This window comes from Hyperoodon ampullatus, assembly GCF_949752795.1.
Source record: "Hyperoodon ampullatus genome assembly, chromosome: 2".
Taxonomy (NCBI): Eukaryota; Metazoa; Chordata; class Mammalia; order Artiodactyla; family Ziphiidae; genus Hyperoodon; species Hyperoodon ampullatus.
The window spans coordinates 80,106,833-80,128,729 of NC_136915.1; the positions used below are offsets into that span (position 1 = coordinate 80,106,833).

Sequence of the window (21,897 nt, forward strand, 5' to 3'; positions counted from 1 at the left end):
GTAAAGGTTTTAATTTCTCCATCAAATCTGAATGAGATCCTTGCTGGGTAGAGTAATCTTGGCTGTAGGTTTTCCCCTTTCATCACTTTAAATATGTCCTGCCACTCCCTTCTAGCTTGCAGAGTTTCTGCTTAGATCAGCTCTTAACCTTATGGGGTTTCCCCTGTATGTTATTTGTTGCTTTTCTCTTGCTGCTTTTAATATTTTTTTAATTAAATTTTTGATAGTTTAATTAATATGTGTCTTGGTATGTTTCTGTTAGTGTTCATCCTGTATGGGACTCTCTGCCCTTCCTGGACTTGATTGACTATTTCCTTTCCCATATTAGGGAAGTTTTCAACCATAATCTCTTCAAATATTTTCTCAGACCCTTTCTTTTTCTCTTCTTCTTCTGGGAGCCCTATAATTTGAATGTTGGTGCATTTAATATTGTCCCAGAGATCTCTGAGACTGTCCTCAATTCTTTTCATTCTTTTTTCTTTATTCTGCTCTGGGGTAGGTATTTCCACTGTTTTATTTTCCAGGTCATGTATCCGTTTGTCTGCCTCAATTATTCTGCTATTGATTCCTTCTAGAGAATTTTTAATTTCATTTATTGTGTTGTTCATCATTGTTTGTTTGCTCTTTAGTTCTTCTAGGTCCTTGTTAAACATTTCTTGTATTTTCTCCATTCTATTTCCAAGATTTTGGATCATCTTTACTATCATTACTCTGAATTCTTTTTCAGGTAGACTGCCTATTTCCTCTTCATTTGTTTGGTCTGGTACGTTTTTATCTTGCTCCTTCATCTGCTGTGTATTTCTCTGTCTTCTCATTTTGTTTAATTTACTGTGTTTGGGGTCTCTTTTTCGCAGGCTGCAGGTTCCTAGTTCTGTTGTTTTTGGTGTCTGCCCCCAGTGGCTCAGGTTGGTTCAGTGGCTTGTGTAGGCTTCCTGGTAGAGGGGACTGGTGCCTGTGTTCTGGTGGGTGGGGCTGGATCTTGTCTTTCTGGTGGGCAGGGCCACATCCGGTGGTGTGTTTTGTGGTGTCTGTGAACTTTGTATGATTTTAGGCAGCCTCTCTGCTAATGGGCGGGGTTGTGTTCCTGTCTTGCTAATTGATTGGCATGGGGCATCCAACACTGGAGCTTGCTGGCAGTTGGGTGGAGCTGGGTCTTAGCGTTTAGACAGAGATCTCTGGTAGAGCTCTCACCGATTTATATTACATGGGGCCGGGAGGTCACTGGTGGTCCAATGTCCTTAACTCAGCTCTCCCACCTCAGAGGCTCAGGCCTGACACCAGGCCAGAGCACCAAGACCCTGTCAGCCACACGGTTCAGAAGAATAGGGAGAAAAAAAGAATGAAAAAGAGAATAATAATAGATGAAAAAAATTATTAAAATAAATAATTAAAAAAAGAAGAGAGCAACGAAACCAATAAACAAATTCACCAATGATAACAAGCGCTAAAATCTATACTAATATAAACATAAAAATTAGAAACAAATCAGTCGCAGACAGCAAACCCCAAGTGTACAGTTGCTCCCAAAGTCCACCTCCTCAATTTGGGATGATTCCTTGTCTATTCAGGTATTCCTCAGATGCAGGGTACATCAAGTTGATTGTGGAGATTTAATCCGCTGCTCCTGAGGCTGCTGGGAGAGATTTCCCTTTCTCTTCTTTGTTAGCACAGCTCCTAGGGTTCAGCTTTGGATTTGGCCCCACCTCTGCATGTAGGTCGCCGGAGGGCGTCTGTTCTTCACTCAGACAGGACGGGGTTAAAGGAGCAGCTGATTTCGGGGGCTCTGGCTCACTCAGGCCGGGCGGAGGGAGGGGTACAGAGTGCGGGACGAGCCTGCGATGGCAGAGGCCAGTGTGACGTTCCACCAGCCTGAGGCGTGCCGTGCGTTCTCCCGGGGAAGTTGTCCCTGGATCACGGGACCCTGCAGTGGCAGGCTGCACAGGCTCCCAGGAGGGGAGGTGTGGAGAATGGTGACCTGTGCTTGCACACAGGCTTCTTGGTGGCTGCAGCAGAAGTCTTAGCATCTCATGCCCGTCTGTGGGTTCCCTGCTGATAGCCGCGGCTCGCACCCGTCTCTGGAGCTCCTTTAAGTGGCACTCTTAATCCCCTCTCCTCGCGCATCCCGAAACAATGGTCTCTTGCCTCTTCTCCAAGTCCAGACTTTCTCCCGGACTCCCTCCCGGCTAGCTGTGGCACACTAGCCTCCTTCAGGCTGTGTTCACGCCGCCAGTCCTCCCCCTGCTATCTGACCGAAGCCCGAACCTCAGCTCCCAGCCCCCGCCCCACCGCGGCGGGTGAGCAGACAAGCCTCTCGGGCTGGTGAGTGCCGGTCAGTACCGATCCTCTGTGCGGGAATCTCTCCACTTTGCTCTCCGCACCCCTGTTGCTGTGCTCTCTTCCGTGGCTCCGAAGCTTCCCCCCTCCACCACCCACCGCCCCCGTCTCCACCCGCGAAGGGGCTTCTAGTGTGTGGAAACCTTTCCTCCTTCACAGCTCCCTCCCAGTGGTGCAGGTCCTGTCCCTATTCTTTTGTCTCTGTTTTTCCTTTTTTCTTTTTCCGTACCCAGGTACTTGTGGAGTTTCTTGACTTTTGGGAGGTCTGAGGTCTTCTGCCAGCCTTCAGTAGGTGTTCTGTAGGAGTGGTTCCACATGTAGATGTATTTTTGATGTAGTTGTGGGGAGGAAGGTGATCTCCATGTCTTACTTCTCCACCATCTTGAAGGTCCTCCCTGACGAATGAGTTTTAACATCAAGGAGTTTGAAAAGTTCATTGATATAGTTTTCAGATTCCATATTGCAACCAACCAAGTTAGTTTGATATATTATCAAAAGTTAATATCCCCAATTATATAAAAAGTCTGTTAAGATACTCCTCCCTTTTCTAACTGCATATGTATTTGATTCATAAATTTCAATCAAAACAACATATCTCGGGCTTCCCTGGCGGCGCAGTGGTTGAGAGTCCGCCTGCCAATGCAGGGGACACGGGTTCGTGACCCGGTCCGGGAAGATCCCACATGCCGTGGAGCAGCTAGGCCCGTGAGCCATGGCCGCTGAGCCTGCGCGTCCGGAGCCTGTGCTCCGCAACGGGAGAGGCCACAACAGTGAGAGGCCCGCCTACAGCAAGAAAAAAAAAAAAAACCCAAAAAACACATATATCAGCAGATTGAAGAAGCAGATATGAGAATCCAGCTATATTCTATTAAGCCAGCTGTTAAAGAGATTTACAAAAATGTAAAAATGCCATTATTCTCATTGTTTTTGTGTTGGAGAATATAGTTATTTTTTATAATAACAATTTATGTTAACTTGTAGTGGGTTTGTTATTTTTAAGTGAGTTAATATATATTTTTGAAATTTCTTGGTTTTAATTTCTCATGTGGCCAGTATTGATAGGTATCACCCACCTAAAAAGTGCTCTTTGAGGTCCTCCTCACTACATTTTAGAACATGAAAGGATCCCGAAGTCAAAAGGTTTGAGAACACAGCCCTCAATAAAATACACATTGATATATTTTATTTCTGAAATTGTTCCTTGCTTCAAAGAACAAGCCCAATTCCCTCCAAGATGTACAGGAACTTATCATGAAGGAGACAATAACTAAATCTATCAAAGGATGTAGACTACAGCACAGGTACCATACTTGTTAGTGCTGTCACTGTAGCTGGCTAGGGTCCCCCCCAATCTGATTGAGTGAGCATTGCTCCATGAACAAGCATCTGAATTCACCCATCCATTTAACAGACAGTTGTTCAGGGCCTCTTGTTTTCCAGGCACTGTGGTAAGTGGTAGGGGTGCAAAATAGAACAAGACAGTAGCTTCTAGGCAGAATGTGGAAGTTAAGATGAGTTCGTGCCTGTCTGTGACTGCCACTGGATAGCTGTGACGAGAAAACATTTGGGGCCATGAGATTATAATGATCCACTGAGAAAAAAAGGTCGTGAAAGGTCAGGAAAATCAAACTTTGGACTAGTCTGAAATGCTAATAACACTAGGAATAAGTGAAGTGTTTTATTTAGCTTGGGTGGCTTGCCTGCAACATATGTTTTGAGAACCCACATATGCATAACATATAGGTTTTCCCCCTTCAGGAAACTTGCAGCCCAGTGGTGGTAACAAAGTAGAGTTAAGAAAGTTGTGTTTTGGGACTTTTCATGGTGGTCCAGTGGGTAGGACTCCACACTCCCAATGCAGGGCACCCTGGTTCCATCCCTGGTTGGGGAACTAGATCCCATGTGCATTACGTAACTAAGAGTTTGCATGCCACAACTAAGAAGTCCTCATGCCACAACAACGAAAAGCCTGAGTGCCGCAACTAAGACCTGGCGCAGCCAAAAATAAATAACTATTTAAAAAAAGAAAAGGAAAGTTGTGTTTCAATAAAATGAGGCAATCATATCAAATGCACAGATGTCAAGTAGGTAGGTCATAGGTGAAAGCAGCACCAAGCGGTTGAATGTTAAACGTTGTGTTAAGGAAGACAAATTACTGCTTAAGAAAAAGTCAGATAAAGCAGTGAGATGGAATGGAACACATTATAATAGTTTCCAAAGATAAACAGCAGTGAACTCAAAGAAGAGGCTCTGGTTTTCTTTAGGCTGTTTATTGTACAACCTTTAATTCACTATTAGGGAAGAGAAGATCCAGGAAACAAAAAGGCTTGGGAGAATGAGCACCAAATGTAGCCTTTCCCTGCCTTTAATCAGACTAAATAACATGGGCAGGTGTAAAGAGCAAGATTATTGGATCCAAAGATGGCAAAAGGGAGAGAACCTGTCTTTTTGGCCCTCACTGGCCACCCTTATTCCTTGCCATGAGATAAGGAAAGAATATTCCTTCTCCCAGTAGCTGGATGGTTACCTTCAAGTCTTAGATCATAATACAGGCAGTGGGACTGAGGCTAAGAAAGGACAATGCAGGCTAAGAAAAGGATGTGTCTCTTTTCCCCTTTTCCCAGAGCCTCAGTGCATCCTATTCATTTATCCTCTGTCATTTAGATAGAGTTAGGTGTTTCCAGAGAAAACTGATTTCTCAGAGGATAAGTTTGAGGTTCACAGTGAAATTTAGGAAATAGAGAAAAAAAATCAAGTCAAAAGCACAGGAACCAAAAAAAAGAGGGAGGGCAAAAAAAAAAAATTGAAGTTCTCCCCAACACCTCCTCCCCACAATGAGATCGTCCCTTTTACAAGAAAAGGACCAGTGGCGAAGTCGTTGGCCTTCCCCAGGGAGCAAGCAAAAGTCTTTACAAATAGGGCTTAGTAAATAATTAATACACACCAATGCTGAGGATACACTTAAAAAATAGTTTGAAGCAGAAACCCAAGATGATAAGACAAATAGCAAAAAAACATTTTAAAGGATGGGCTCTGCTCTTTCTGGCATCTTTGTGCTCTGTTTAGGGGAAGGGAGACACCAGGAAATAACGGGTGGCTCTGGTCATGCTCTCTCTGGTCCATGTGGAGCTAAAGGGCACCCACTGATTAGACAAGAGTTAGTAAAGTTACTTGCTTTTTCGACATGGGGCTCCTTATTTCCTCAACTGGTGGATTTCTCAATGGCTTGTTAAAACTCTGAGGTGCTGTGACAGCTCCTGGACTGATTCAGACCACTGAATCCGACGAGTTGAAGCAGAATTTCAAATGCTGTTAACAATGCAGTATGTTGTGCATAAAGATAAATTAATTCACCAGTAATCTCCCTTTTCTCAGAAACATGATTCCGGTGACAGAGTTCCGGCAGTTCTCTGAGCAGCAGCCTGCCTTCCGGGTTCTGAAGCCATGGTGGGATGTATTTACCGATTACTTGTCCGTGGCCATGCTGATGATCGGTGTGTTCGGATGCACTTTGCAGGTAGGTGCCTAGACTCATGTCAGAACAGAGCCAGAGCAAGACACTAAGCTGTTGAAACCTCTTTAAAAAGAGTGTGTGATTTTTAATCATGTATATATTAGTTGCTCTTCTCTACTTATGCATGGTGTTTGTAATCATGGCAGGGAGCCTGAAGCCTGATTTCCCAAACTTTCCTAATTAGGTAAATATGGTACTTGTAAGATTTAACTGAGCTCTAAGAGCAGTTGACTATAGTCAAGTAATATTTGATGTCACAAACATCAAAGGGAGCCCTTTATCTTTCAAAGTTGGTTTTATATCCACAGCAAAATATAGAATATAGCAAAGTATATTATGTATAGCCAGAGTGCCATTTATATTATTAAAGTGGAATGTTTTTCTTTACCTCTTATATTTACCCCTGATAAGATTTTCTGGAAGGACTGACATTTTGATGAGATATTATCTTACCCAATGCTTAGTTCTGAATTAAGTTGTAACTGAATCATAATTTGTTCTATATAGATACTGTATATTCATATATTGAATCCAGATTTTTTTGCAAACCTGTGTATCAGGCACCATACTTTGAGGACATGTATACCTATAAGCAGTTCATTTCTAGGGGGAAACTAACTAAACAAACCACAGAAAAGGTTATACTGTGCTGGAGGCTTCTGAAAAGCTCTATGCGAGTCCAAAGGAGAGGAACAAGAGAAATGGTTGTATTAAAACTTGAGAACCAGTCAGGAAAAGGGAGCTGGGCATGAAGAAAGTGCCAGGAAGAGGAAGGAAAGCTCTAAGTCATGGATGTGAGAAAGGACATGACGTCTCTAGGAAACAGTCATTAGGACTGACACCCTTTGGGTGTCATCAGCATGAGAGTTGAAGCCATGCCTGGGAATGGAGTCACCCCAGGAGAATGTGGCTGGTGAGATGATGTCAGGAATAACAGTAAAGAGTGAATGAATGAAAAGGAGACTCCTCTGAAGAAGGCTGAGGAGGGGCAGCCATAAGGATGGGGGGAAACCAAGAGAGAGGAGGGGCTCAGGTGTGGTCAGCGATGGCAGGTGGTTCAACTAACTCACGGGCTAAGGGGAGAAAAGCAGCAACTAGGGCATTAGAAGTCTTAGTGTCACTGGTTGGAAAAGTGAATGGGAGTTAAAGGCTTATGGAACTTTCAAGTAGATCATCTGAGAGGAAAGGGAGCCAGGAGAGAGGGAAATAGCTAGAAGTGGTGCAGAGGAGAAAGAAAGACCTTTTTAACGTTGATTTTAATAATAGTTAGCATCTAGTGCTTCCTACGTGTCAGGCACTCTGCTGAACACTTTACACATGTTTTAAGTCATTTCATCCTCATGCCAACCCTAGGATATACTATTATTATCCCCATTTATAGATGCAAAGCTAAGGCACAGAGAGATTAGAGAAACTCCCAAGGTGAGTAGCAAAACCCTTATTGAAGTCCAAGCAGTTTGGCCCCAAAGTCCCTATCCTTAATCCCTAACACCACGCTGCTTTTTATTTGTGGGCTGAAAATATCTCACCCTCCTCCCCCCACCAAAAAAAAGGATGCCAATGAAAAACTAGAGTTTGAAAGAGAGAAAGGGCATTAATTCATTCATAAATAAAACAAATAGTTGTTGAAGAATCTACTGTGTGCCAGGCACTGTTCTAGGGGCCAAGCATTATCAGTGCAGGGGGAAAGAAATAAAAGACAAATATCCCAGCCTTATAGAACTTAAATTCTGTGGGGGGAAAAAACAAGCAAAATCAGTTGGTAAATTATATATGTTAGAAGGTAATAAGGACAATGAAAAAGAAAATAAAGCATACGAGGTTGGTAGGAGATCACAGCAGGTGAGATTAGGAGTTGTGGTTCTCAAATAGGGTGGCCTCACTGGGAGGTGACTTTTGAGGAGGGAACTGAAGTCAGTGCGGGAGCGGGCCTTGCAGATGTCCCGGGAGGAGCCATCCAGACAGAGGGAACAGAAAGAGCAAGAGACACGATGAACAACGCAGTCACAGGACCCCTCCCCTTCTGCAGGAGAATTTGACATTTGGCTTTCTCAACTTTCTAGCTCAGCTTCCCTGGGAGCCTGATAAAGGTAGAATGTTAACTGTGTTACTAGGCAACATTGCTTATGGCATAAATGGCTGCTGATTGGTCACCTGCATCTGGGCTGGGAGAATGATAAGCGCCTGGTAAGAAGCCATAGATGGGATTTCTGTGACTGTGGTGACACTTGAAACTGGGCATGTCCCTTGATACATGGAAGGTGTATCTATTAAGTTACAAGAGCTATTGGCTCCTTTGGAGCATAAGGCATTGAAGCCAGAGTAAATCCGGAATCTGCCTACAGTGAATCTCTTTTTCTTGCACCTGAGATGATCGTGGAGAAGCTTGGGCAGAGACTGGATCCTGGGCAGCAGTGTGGAGCACCACACGGGCAGTTGTGAAGATTCCCCCAAAGGGAGAGAGTCTGATGCTGCCTGGCTGACAAGCTGTGACTCCAATCCTGTTTCTTTCCAATGATTCTGGTACCAAGTGAGGTTTATGATAATACTGTAAGTTTGAATGTTGAGATGATCCTAGGAAGACCCCTGGTGATGTCACAGGCCTGAAGCATGGGTATTCCTCGCATGTTGAGGGAAAAGCCAGGTGGCCAGTGGGCTACAGCAGAGTGAGGAGAAGAGTGGTAGAAGAATGAGGCCTGAGAGATAACAGCTGCCGGATCATGTAGGACCTGGAGGCCACTGTAAAGGTTTTGTCCTTGCTCTGACAAAGGTGGGACATGTTTGGAGGGTTGGCATTATCTGACTTAGGTTTTGACAAGACCACTCTAGGTGTTGAGAATACAGTATGGGGGGAAAGAGCGGAAGCAGGGAGATTACTGAGAAGGCTAGTGCAATAATCCAGAGAAGACATGAATCAGATGGCTTGGACCAGGACTGAAGCCGTGGTTCTGGATATATTTTTGAAGGAAAAACATTAAGACTTGCTAGAAGATTGAACTGAGCGTGAGTGATATGTATGAGAGAAAAAGAGACATCAAGAATGACTCTAAGATTTTTAGGCCTGAGCCACTGGGAAAAAGTTTGTTTTTGAGCATGTTGAGTTTGAAATATGTTAGATATCCAAGTGGAGAAGTAAGTAGTTGGATATAAGACCCGGTAGTTCAGGGTAAGAGAAGAATGGTCATCTTCAGGAGGAAGGATGTGATGGATCCAGGATCCAGGTGGGATTATCCTTGATTTGGGTGGAGGGTGTACCTTCCACAAAAATAGTAATGATGGCTACAGATGCATTTTATTGCAGGAGAGGAGAGGCACAGTAAGATGGGAGTGTGTGCCTTGTAGCTTCTGTGAAATAGTAAGTGACACATCTGCTGAGAGATTGTGAGGTAAGGGAGGTAGCAGGATGTGGCAACAAGGTAGGTAGTAGAGAAGGGCGAATTTTGGAATGGCAAGTTTGGGAGATAGCAGAGGGAGGTGACATAGATCTGCAGGAGGACTCTACGTCTGTCTTTGTTACTGTGCCACACACAGCACCAGCACTGCCACAGGACCTGCTTATGAACAAGCACAGGAGTCGTTTCTCCTTTTTTTTTTTTAATTTTTAATTTTATATTGGAACATGTAGTCGTTTCTCTTGTTTACTTATTCCATAGCAGGATGAAATGCAGAAAAGAGAAACCACACAGAGTATCTATAAGAACTAGTAGCTAACTTGGGACAAAATAAATGAAAATGGTAGTGTGGACCTATGAAAATGTCTATGATGAACATCATTTAGGGATGTTGCCACAGTGAGTTCAGAAGGGGATTCAAAAACAACTTAAGCATCTCTTCCTGAGCCCTGGTCAGAACCATCTCCCTGGAGCACGGCCCCCATCACGTCTTTCTGCTGCACAGAAGCATCCCACTTAGCACCCTGCCCAGCACGCTTAGTACCTGCTCCTCAGATGGGTGACCTAATCTGGACCCTTCACACACAGGCCTGTTTTATCCTTACAGCCTTTAAGAAGAATATGGACGCCAGTTGACTGGGTACAGGAAGTATAGTCTGAGATGTCAAGATTCTAAAAACTGTGAAATACCCCAAAGGAAGATTCCATCAGAATATGAAGGTTACCAGGCTCAGAATTCATATGAGGTGGACCATTTGTTCAACAAACATCCCTAAGCACCCAAGATATGTCAGGCATTATGTGGGGTGCTCGAAACACTGAAAGAGAAATACAGTACAGCCCCTGCTGTCAGACTGCTAATAGTCTACAGACTGTACAAATACAGAAGCAGTGCCATTTGGTGTGTAAGCACCTTTATGGTGATAGATTTCAAGAGCATTAAATATGATGTCATCTCAGCTACTGGAAGTTAGGGACTTGAGGAGGTGAATTTGAGCTAATTCTCAAAGAATGAATATACAAAGCCAAAATATACATTTTTAAAAAGAGGCATAGAAGAAAAAATCAGCATAAGCAATAGATTTAGTGTGATCATTTCACAAAGCCCTCATTATGGGTCCTCATGGCATTTTCGGGGGCATCCTGCACTGGATGGGGCATTCCCACAGAATCCAGGATGCTAATAGCGCTCGCATTGAGTGACCCTGGTAAGGAACCTGTGCTACCTGTGTGTAGAATCCTTATGTACTTTATTTAGCTCCCAGAAGGACCCTTGGGGAGTAGATTAGTCCCATCTTTCAGGTAAGAATTCTCATCTGTAAGGTTAGGTAATGCCCCCAAAGCCAAGAGGGTTGCAGCAAGGGTTCAGATCTCAGGTCAGTTCTCCAGCATGTGGCTTTCACCCCTGTGCACTCTGCTATGGGATATTATGGAATCATTACAATTGCACAGATCCTGTGGCCAAATTTTGGCTCGTAAAACAGGATTTTAAGTATAAACACAAGTGCAGGGCTTCCCTGGTGGCGCAGTGGTTGAGAGTCTGCCTGCCAATTGAGGGGACACAGGTTCGTGCCCCAGTCTGGGAGGATCCCATATGCCGCGGAGCGGCTGGGCCCGTGGGCCATGGCCGCTGAGCCTGCGCATCCAGAGCCTGTGCTTCACGATAGGAGAGGCCACAACAGTGAGAGGCCCCCATACAGGAAAAAAAAAAAAAAGTGCAAAATGACTAAAAGAGAAAATAGAAAGTTATAAAAAGAATCGATTTTCTGAATTACAGCTTAGATTCTCTAAAAGATTATTCACTATACACCTGCTATTTAAAAGAAAAACTTCCAACCTATAGTGAACATTGAAGAGACAAGAAATAAGATATAAATTACTAAAGAAAGTAAAACCACTCAGTATTCATATTACAAATGAAAGTAATGTTTCCAAGAGGGAGAATTTAATCTCTTATTTTAGCTCTCTTATGATAATCCTCTGAAATTGGTTTAATGACTGATAACTTCATAAACAAAAGGTTCTCTGTGAAGCTCAAAATCCTTTCCCATTTCCAAGGTGATCTTACAATAATCAAAATATGTTTTTATGCCTTGATTTTCCTTTTGTGAAATGAAAGTGCAGTCATTCTGTTATTACTTACAAAACAAGTTAACGCTTGGGGTTTGAAAACATGACAAAGCAAAATCTAAGTAGGGTTAGAAGAGCACCCTGGTGGTAAAATAGGAATCCAATAGTTTTTGACTATTTTCTAAATGGCTTCTTCCAATGGCAAACAATATTTCATTATCTCTTTATTCCTAAAAGATTGTGTGCATATAGGTTTAACACTATGTAGCTTTAAAGATACTGGGGGAAGGAGGAAGTTATCGACTATCAATGGGGTGTTGATTCTTTCTTGCCCTGATGTAAGAGGATTAAAATCAACACTTGTCTTACTCATCTGACAAATATTTATTCATTTCTGAGCAAGTAGCTATTTTCAAGGCTGCCATGGAATAAGAGCATGCATAAAGAGCATTCCTTAGATTATATCAGAAAGAAACAAAGAAACAAATATAAACTCATTGTAAACCAGGAGAGTGTATGTATCCTATTTCTGTACAGTCACAGGCCCTCAAGGACCCATAGCATAAACACCCAATCTTGTGCTATAAATAAACAACATTATTCAAATACTCAAAACACTCAATAAAATAGACGAAATCCTGAAAGGTCAACACGTTGCTTCCTGGAAAAATAAGATTGCTTTAGATCTCTGCTCCGTGACTCCAGGTTATCTTATTATGACGAAATCCAAAACAGCCCATCATCAGGCCATTACCAAATATAGAGTTAACAGTTAGAAACCAGCAACAGGAACTGGAAGACAAGCCCCCTGGAAACCCTAGGGGACTGCTCTGTGACTGCTACACAGGAAAAACATTTCCTGCTTTCTGAATTAGGGGGGGAAAAAAGCCAAGAGAATGATTTCAATGACTTGAAACCACCTACCAAAAAAAAAAAAAAATCCTTGTGGACTAAGCCAATCACCAGGAACAAACTGGCCGGTGCCAGCAGGATCACACTGGACAAGAGTTTGGAACATCTGAGCTGGTTAGTTGGAGTTAATCCCCACTTTCATTTTTGGTACATACTCAACTGCTTCTCTGATTTAGAACCATCAGCATCAACGCCATGGCACATGGCCTTCAGCTGATAATGCTCACAGGCAGTTCACTGGAAAGCACAGGTGATAAAAATTATAGACTGCAGAGGGATTTCAGAGTAGTTCATTTTGATAATGGGCCCTGAATCCTTGCTTCTATAATACCTCTCTCCCCCAGTCCTCTGTCCCATACTAACCCGGATCTCTAGCAGATCTTTTTCTTTTGCCAAATCTGAATTTACAGATGGAGACTCAGAAATTCGTACTTAGATTAGCCTATTGTTTAAGGTGAAATTCAGAATCCTAATGAAACAGCAGATAGCACCAATGGGTAGGCTTAAAATGAAGACCTCATCTACGATATGTTTTATAAAGTTTCTATGTACCCACGACATGTCAATATTCTACTTCAGTCTTTGGGGAATATGAAACAAAAATCATTTGATGGTGAAAATAATTTTAAAGGGAAACCTTTCGCATCTCTGTAGGGATGGTGGTAGATGCTGTGAGAGAAACACTACTTCAAAATCCCTGTTACATCTAGTAACAAAAATATGCCTTAGTTAGGACTTCCTTGTTATGGTGGTTTATTCAAACTGATACTTTTTTCTTCCCTGGAACTTTATTTCTTGTCATCTATCACCTTGACAACTTAATGTGCAGTGAATTCCTGGCCACAAGAATAATATATGAGTGCCTTTCACCTCACTTGCTTGGGTTTAACACAGGGCATGAATCTAAATGCTTTTCTTAGATCATCTGATGCTGTCCAATGCCAGTCAGTGAATGGGGAACATTTCCTTTTATTTCACTATTATGGATTGTTATGACCATGTTGCCATTGATTGTTTAATAATACATCTTTTCCCTCAAATAATAAAGCACTGACAGAGTACTGGATTTTTTCCTATGTGAAGCAAATGATATTTACTGTATATTTAGTCTCTGTTGTGGATCCTGTACTGTAAATCACCAAAATCCGTGTTTAAAAATCTCTATTAGGGCCTCCCTGGTGGCGCAGTGGTTGAGAGTCCGCCTGCCGATGCAGGGGATACGGGTTCGTGCCCCGGTCCGGGAGGATCCCATATGCCGCGGAGCGGCTGGGCCCGTGAGCCATGGCCGCTGAGCCTGCGCATCCGGAGCCTGTGCTCCGCAACGGGAGAGGCCACAACAGTGAGAGGCCCGCGTACCGCAAAAAAAAAAAAAAAAAAAAAAAAAAAAATCTCTATTAAGTGGGTTTTTCATGATATGGAGGGAGATAATCTTGTATTTCTAATCAGGACCCCTGATTTGGAGACCCTCCCCGATCCTCTCATCCTATCAGGCAAACAGATCCACTTGAATTCTTCTGTCCTCGCTTGGTTCCTCTCCAAGGCCCTTCTTTCCCATTTCACTGAGAACATTGACCACATCTGGATCCTCCCAGCCATACAGTGACCCTGTGGTAAGGATTAGGCCAACACTGGCACTACATTTTAATTGCAAGGCTAGTAAGTTTCTAGGTTATATCTGGAGTCTTCTATTTAATATAAATAATGAGTGCTGCTCCTTTGTCCCCTATACTACTGTTTTCTTGTAAAATCCTGCATTTTTGTTATTTTATAATTCCTATTGTTTTGGGACATCTGGCCTTCATATAGTTTTTCTTTAAATCTAGTATTATTGTTTTGTGTCTAGTTTTTTTTTTTTTTTTTTTTTTTTTGTGGTACGCGGGCCTCTCACTGTTGTGGCCTCTCCCGTTGCAGAGCACAGGCTCCGGACGCGCAGGCTCGGCGGCCATGGCTCACAGGCCTAGCCGCTCCGCGGCATGTTGGATCTTCCCAGACTGGGGCACGAACCTGTGTCCCCTGCATCGGCAGGCGGACTGTCAACCACTGCGCCACCAGGGAAGCCCTGTGTCTAATTTTTAAACTATGAAATAAAACACTCCCAACTAGAAAGATACATACCAACTAAAAGATTTAACAAAAAATAAGATACCACTCAGAATGGCAACAAAAACTATCAAATATCTAGGAATTAAGCTAATCAAGAATACACAAAGACTCCCCTGGTGGCACAGTGATTAAGAATCCACCTGCCAAGGCAGGGGACACGGGTTCGAGCCCTGGTCTGAGAAGATCCCACATGCTGTGGAGCAGCTAAGCCTGTGTGCCACAACTACTGAGCCTGTGCTCTAGAGCCCACGAGCCACAACTACTGAGCCTTTGCGCCCCAACTACTGAAGCCCGTGCTCCACAACAAGAGAAGCCACCGCAATGAGAAGCCCGTGCACACAACGAAGAGTAGCCCCCGCTCACCGCAAGTAGAGAAAGCCCGCGCGCAGCAACAAAGACCCAACGCAGCCATAAATAAATAAATAAATAAATTTATAAGGTAAAAAAAAAAGAATACACAAGAACTTAAAAACTTTTAAATGCTTAGTCAATGACATATAAGACAATTTGAATAAATGGAAAGACATTGTATGTCTTTGAATGGCACAAACTTGATATTACCAAGATGTTCAGTCCTCACAAATTAGTTTATAAATTCAAAGCAATATTAAGAAAATTCTAGTTAGATTTTTTTTTTAAGAAAAAGCAACTTGGTGAACATATACCAAAATTTATTTGAAGAGTGCTCGCTTATGGTGGTGAAGGGGAATAGAATGGTGTAAGGTGATAAAAGGAAAGAAAAGAAACAGAGAGGAGGAAGAGGAGATGAAGGAGATGGGGAGGGAGGGGCTTTGCAGGACCTGATAACATACTGTACCTTGAGGAATGTGGAGAGTTCAGCCCTCTGCCCCGAGGGTCCCCAATCCCACCGCACACACAACAAAACACTTTGACTCTATGAACTAATTCCTTCAGAAGCTCCATCTGATTCTCATCCCTTTTCCAGTTGTAAATTTCTAAATCTATGTGCAAATATTCTATTTCACAAGCAGGAAATTTCCTAACTCTAAATTTCACAAGTGGGTAAGTTGTTAGCTCTAAGATTTAGCATCCCTCTGTTTCAAAAACAAAACTCTAGTTGGAAGAATTACCTCTAATTGTTAGGAATAGAAACTTTATAAGGCCAGGCCTCGTCTGTAGGGTTCATTCCTGCATCCCCAGAATGGAAGACAATAGCAATCCTGTGGGTCATGTGTAAGTGCTCACCAGAGTTCATTCTGTGGAATGAAGGGATGAGTGAGTGAGGAAAAGTGGATGAGACATTTTTGGCATGTGCTAATGTACAGTGAGCATTTAACGGCTGTGGAAAGGGACTGAGACCTTTGAATTACAGAGATACTGTGCTAATTTCTGGGTATTTTACACCATAACTTAAGAGATTGTGACCAGCATAAAAGAGAGACCAAAAACCCTTATATGAGACCTGGTTGAAGGTATACATAGCCTAAAGTTGAGAAGATTGATGGGACTATGAGAACAGACAGGAGATGCTCAAAGAGCTGCCATGTGGAAAGTGTAGATGGTTTAAACTGATTCCACGTGTCCTAGAACACCAAATAGAACCAACAACAGAAGTTTTAGGAAAGGAGATTTTCGCTCAATACAAACTCAACTTTCAAAAAGTTAAGAACTTTCTGAAAATGTCATGTTAGGTAGTGAGATTCCTATTATTGCAGATGTCCATGTAGAGAGTGAATAGCCTGGTGGAGGGGAGGCTACAAGGAGAATCCATGTGTCCTCAGACAGAACCACACGCATTTGTCTTTAACATATAATAAATAGTTCCAGGCAATGGGGTTAGGCAGTGATAAAAATGACAAGACCCTGCCAAAAAAATAAAGATACATTTAAAATGTAATGTCAGATATAAGTGCTTTGTAAGGAAAAAGCAGTGTAAGGAGAGAGAGGGACAGGGGTCCTACTTTAAGTAGGGTTGTCAAGGAAGTCCTCTCTGAAAAAGTCACATTGGTGCAGAACTAAAGGAACTGAGAGAGGGAGGTATGTGGGTATCTGGAAGAAGAACATTCCAGGCAAAGGAATCACAAGAGGCCAGTGTGGCACATATAGAGACAGCACGGGAGAGTGTAGCCCCTTGCAGTGTGCTAGGATCCACTGTGTAATGCTTGAAGTGAATATTGACCTAAATTGAGCATTACTGCAAATGTCAGCCTTCTGAGATTTAAGCTTCATACTTGCCAGAGTTAAGACAAAGAATTTAATCCTGCGATATCTGGAACCTGGGACCTTATGAACTACCAAAACAGTTAGTATTACCTCTTTGTTGACGCTTAACTAACCACAGTGTGTGGAAGAACATGTTAAGAACATATCTCATGGCCCATTCAAGACTTCAAGTTGCTAAAAGGCAGGATCTGTTTGTGGTACATCTTTGTACCCACCTTTGTGTCTTAGACCTAACACTCAAGAAATGTGTGTTGAGTGAATGCATCAGTGTGCTTCAGCAGCTCTAAGAATTCATTGACTCTTTTAATAATAAAAACAGTTGTACAAACTGTAATTTAAAACTGGATCATAAACTGATGGAGGAAAGCTTTGTGTGGGATAATTAACGACAAGGTGATAAAAATCAGATCTCCCCTGCAAAAAGTAGAAAAAGCAGCCAGTAGCAAATGATCTCTCTTTAGTAGTATCAAAGATTAACCACAGCTCTCTGCAGAGCTGGGTAGGAATACTAGGAGCATCCTCTCTAGAATAATTAGCATAAACCTAGTGCCAGAGAAGGGAGACGGGCCCTTATGCTTGAGCAATAAACTTGAAAGAAAAAGTCCTTTGAGGATGTACTGCAAAAATATGCTAATATTAGATCAGCAATTCCTGACCTGTATATGTTATACGCCCTCACATTTTAGAAAACTACAGCCAAAATTTGTGTATAAAAAAAATCATGCTGGGACTTCCCTGGTGGTGCAGTGGTTGAGAATCCGCCTGCCAATGCAGGGGACATGGGTTTGATCCCTGGTCCGGGAGGATCCCACATGCCGCAGAGCAGCTAAGCCCGTGCGCCACGACTGCTGAACCTGCACTCTCTGGCCCACGTGCCGCAACTACTGAAGCCCCCGCGCCTAGAGCCTGTACCGTGCTCTGCAACAGGAGGAGCCAATGCAGTGAGAAGCCTGTGTATCGCAGGAAGGGTAGCCCCTGCTCACTGAACATAGAGAAAGCCCATGCGCAGCAACGAAGACCCAAGGCAGCCAAATAAATAAATAAAAATTTTTTAAAAATCATGCTGTTATGACACAGAAACTTAAGAAACTATAGATATTGAGGCACCTCAGTAGAGCAAGTTACAGAATCATTTCAGTGAGACCAATGAAGTATATTTTTACAGAACTGAGAATTTATGTTTTGGCCATATGTGGTTGTTTTATAATAAAGTTGAATGCCATGGTGAAAACCAGGTTTTTCTTACCCAGATGGTTGCCCATGCATACGGATGTCGTATGGAGAAGTATATCTCGGGCATCCCCAAATAAACCACATTATGAATGTTGATAGAGTTCTGTAACAGTATTAGTACTTGATCTTGTACCCATGGAATAGATTTTATGAACTGCCCTGAGAGTCTAAAAACCTCCATGTTGTTTTGTGGGAAAATGGTTTCTTCTTTCTAAAAACCAGTTTTCAAATGAACTTTTGAGGGCTTGCTTATGTTCATTAACTATTTAGTATACTTTAGTCTTTTGGAGATTTTTAAAAATTCGTTTAAAATTTAGTGGTTTCTGAGTAATGGTGATATTTTCATGATATTGGTTTATTCTAATCTAAGAAGGTTATAGTCCTGCACTAGTTAAATTTCTTTTAAAAATAAAAATAATAGAATTTCAGAATTGGAAAAGAATTTAGAGGTAATTTAGTATAAGTTCTCATCCAGTATAGAAATCTCTTTTATAGCTTCCTTGACGGATTAATATCTAGTTTCTACTTGAGTGTATTTGGTGATAGCAAGAAGTGTTCTGTTTAATGAAATTTTTGCTATGAAACTGCAAATAAATCAGTGCACATTTATTGAATGTTGACTAGGTTCCCAGCACTGTCAGGTATTATTGGGAATACAAAATAATTTAAGGCTCCATCTCTGCCCCAAAGGAGCTTAAGGAATAGTTGGAGAAGCAAAATAACACATTCATTCATTGTACCAGTTTATTCAGTATGCTATGTTATAGGCACTGTGCTAAGTTCTGACAACACAAAACTTGGTCTTGGCCCTGAAGATGTTTAAACTGTTGCAAAGATGGACATTCATATACATCCTTCTAAAACAGAAGATAATTGCTGCGGGATGTGTGTGTGTGTGTGTGTGTGTGTGTGTTCATATTGCAATGACCATATATTGCAATAGCTGCAAAACAGGAAGGATAGTTAAGCCTACCTGGGGAAATCAAGTTTCTTGATATTCTAGGTAGGATGGTTTAAATTATATTCCTGAAAAAAAAAAAAGTGTTGTGGTGCGTTACAAAGAATAAGACTTGTGAGGCAAATGTCCACATGGAAGTGTCTAGCAAATAAAGACTTTCAGCTTTTTAGATGTAACAGCACTTTATTTCTAAGAATAAAGGAATAAAGGCTTTTAAATGTACACATGACTGTTCATCATGTAATAGCAAGTTTAAATCTTTAGCCCTCCTAAGAAATAAACTATGCTAACTGGCAATATTAGAGTTAGCTACTTTAAATTTGAGTTGGCATCTCCCTACTCAAGGTATATTAGTCTTAAGAGCTAGTGAGATTCTTTGTACCGATACCTAAAGCTAAGACTGTGTAATCTTAAATTCAAGTACATTAGCTTATGTTTTGGGATGTTGATGTTAAGTTTTAAAATGTTGGTGCTGGATACTGGACTCAGAAAATACCTAATGCATGATGAGACAATGTTGTAGAGATCCCTTTCTGAATCACTTTTGTGTATCATTGTACTGGTCAGTTTCTTAACTTAATATTTTTAGAAATTCTGCAGTATCCGCCACAAATCTTTTGTCTAATAAACAGGCCATCAGCTACATCATCATTTTACCTTGTAAGAAACCTCATATGCTCTTGGTTAATTTTTATAATTTCAGCTAGGTCAAGTAAATTAAAGAGAAGAGTTAAATCTTTCCCCAAAGCTTCAAGCAGAAAACATAGATTCTGCCATATGATTTTGGGTGAAATACATGGCCTTTCTGAGCCAGTTTCTGAGCAGGATTGGCATCATTTCCACTTCACAGATATGAAAAAAAATGATGGTAAAATAGAAATTTATTATTTTTAGTCTTTTAAACTATAGACTTCAAATGCCTTCTCTTCATCTGGGGCATTTCCATATGTCACTGGTGTGATGAGTTGGGTCTCTGGCAAACAGATTGAGAGAAGTCTGAGATCAAGGTCCACATGCCCAATTCTTCCCTCCCACAGCTATCTGCCTTCCTCTCCCAGAGGATCTGCAGGAGCTATATAGACAGAGGACAAGACAGACAAAAGAACATTTAATGAAAACTAAGCTCTGGCCCCAAACCTCACTATCACTCTCCTGGTGAGCTAGGCCAGAACTCAGATAAGTCACAAGGACTTACTTTGCCTAAGTGCTGAAGACCTGGACCAGAAGCTGGAGGAAGCACAGGAAGCCTCCTTACTCTCTTTCCCTGTACTTTAATCTCTGTTTGCCCAGATGAAGAAAAGGGGAAACTGGGCAAGGAAGAGACAGGGTGAAGAAGGAATGGGGAGGAGGAAATTGACTATTGATTCTCCCTAAAGCCAGGAGGAGAGCTTATGTGAACTATCCTCCCTTGGCCCTCCGAGGGTATAATCCACTTCCAAGAGAGAGGCAGCTCCAGACCCACCCTATCACATCAACTTCAAGGAAGAGAGACTTCAAAGTGATGGCTCCTAAGAGAAGCTCTAAAAAGAGACTCCAGGGGCTTCCCTGGTGGCCCAGTGGTTGAGAATCTGCCTGCTAATGTAGGGGACATGGGTTCGAGCCCTGGTCTGGGAGGATCCCATATGCTGCGGAGCAACTAGGCCTGTGAGCCACAACTACTGAGCCTGCGCGTCTGGAGCCTGTGTTCTGCAACAAGAGAGGCCGCGATAGTGAGAGGCCTGCGCAACGTGATGGAGACTGCCACAACTAGAGAAAGCCCTCGCACAGAAACGAACACCCAACACAGCAAAAATAAATAAATAAATTACTAAACTCCTACCCGCAACATCTTAAAAAAAAAAAAAAAAAAAAAGACTCCAAACAAACTAATTCCAAGAGATCCCCTGCTTGAACTCACAGCCTTAACCCCTTATGAGCACCAAGGTTTAATACTACTCCTTTAATGTTGCCATCTCTACTAGCCCTCCTTCTAGAAAGAAGTAAGGAGGAACAAAGAAGAGTCTTGAGTCCTGCCCAGAGGTCAGCCATCTAGATGAGTCAGAAAAAAGAAAAAATCCATAACTGAAATTCACCTTATATGGTAAAAGATCTATTCGCTTGGAATGTGTGGAACCAAATTAATGGTAGTTCTGCAGTCCAGATAGCTTAACTTCCAAAAAGCACAATGACTGGGGAAAAAAATTCTCCTACTATCCACCACACCTAAATGACAAATTGTCATGACTCTTACCTTACCTGCAAGTCTTCTGTGATGTCATAACAAGGTACAGCTACCACAGCCTGGCAGTTGACATCATTCACTTGCCGAGTACTAGACAAATTATTCTTTGATTACTATAGAAAATTTCTAAAATAAATGATCCTTTTTTTTAAAGATTCTTTTAATACTTTTTTGTTTATTTGTATGATTCCAGTGTTAGAATTCTGTATCTTTGTGCTGTTTGTACATTGGTGTGGATAGTCCAGAGGATTTATGTTTCTCTGGGACTCTCCCAATTTCTTTTATCTTACTCCTGCTCACAGATTTATCAGTGAACTGCAGAGTGTCCAGAGATAAGTCAGTTGAGTACAGAACTATGGTTTCAGTCCCTGGGGGTTGCTTCAGAGCTTTTTCTTCATTATTTCAAGAGCATAAATATAAATATTTCAAATTTTTAAGCACCAGAAACAAATTATCTTGGTTATGAATCACTAACAGTATGTTCCTAATGTTTATCCATAGTTTTTGTATATGCACTGAATTTTCTCACATGGTTTGACTTTGAAATGGATGCTTTCCACTTAGATCTTAAATTGCTATGGATCAAGTAATTCATTAGTCTACTTGGATAATGGAAAAATGCCATGAAGCAAAATGAAAACAGTTTTGAATCTCATCCACTCCCTCATTTTTTTCTTTTTTTGTGTCCTGGAGAAGCTTTCCTCAAAAGAAAGGGGAAGAAAACATAACATAGATACAACTAAAATACAAACTACAGGAAATGAAAGCATCCTTGATGGCTGGAAAGTCTCAGTCTAACCAAGGGTTTAAAAAAAAATTAACATTCATAGTATGTATAGTCATCCTTACCCTGGAAAAGTCAGTGTATGTATATATTCATAGTGGTAGGAGAATTGCCTTTATTAAGAGAGGTATCAAAATGCATACAGGATCCTAAAGTAGATGTGATGGTTTCTTCTTTTACTTGGAAATGAAA

At 41.8% G+C, this 21,897-nt stretch overlaps 1 protein-coding gene across 1 annotated transcript in view; it reads left to right on the plus strand.

The window, feature by feature from the left end:
* Positions 1-21,897, plus strand: part of LRRC8C (leucine rich repeat containing 8 VRAC subunit C) — a gene marked incomplete at its 3' end in the record, with an annotated part of 56,429 nt that overhangs the window by 19,846 nt on the left and 14,686 nt on the right. Inside the window, exon 2 of the mRNA XM_079719509.1 lies at positions 5,710-5,851. Coding sequence (XP_079575635.1) covers positions 5,714-5,851 — 138 coding nt within the window. The 5' untranslated portion in view covers positions 5,710-5,713. The remainder of the gene's footprint in view (positions 1-5,709; positions 5,852-21,897) is intronic.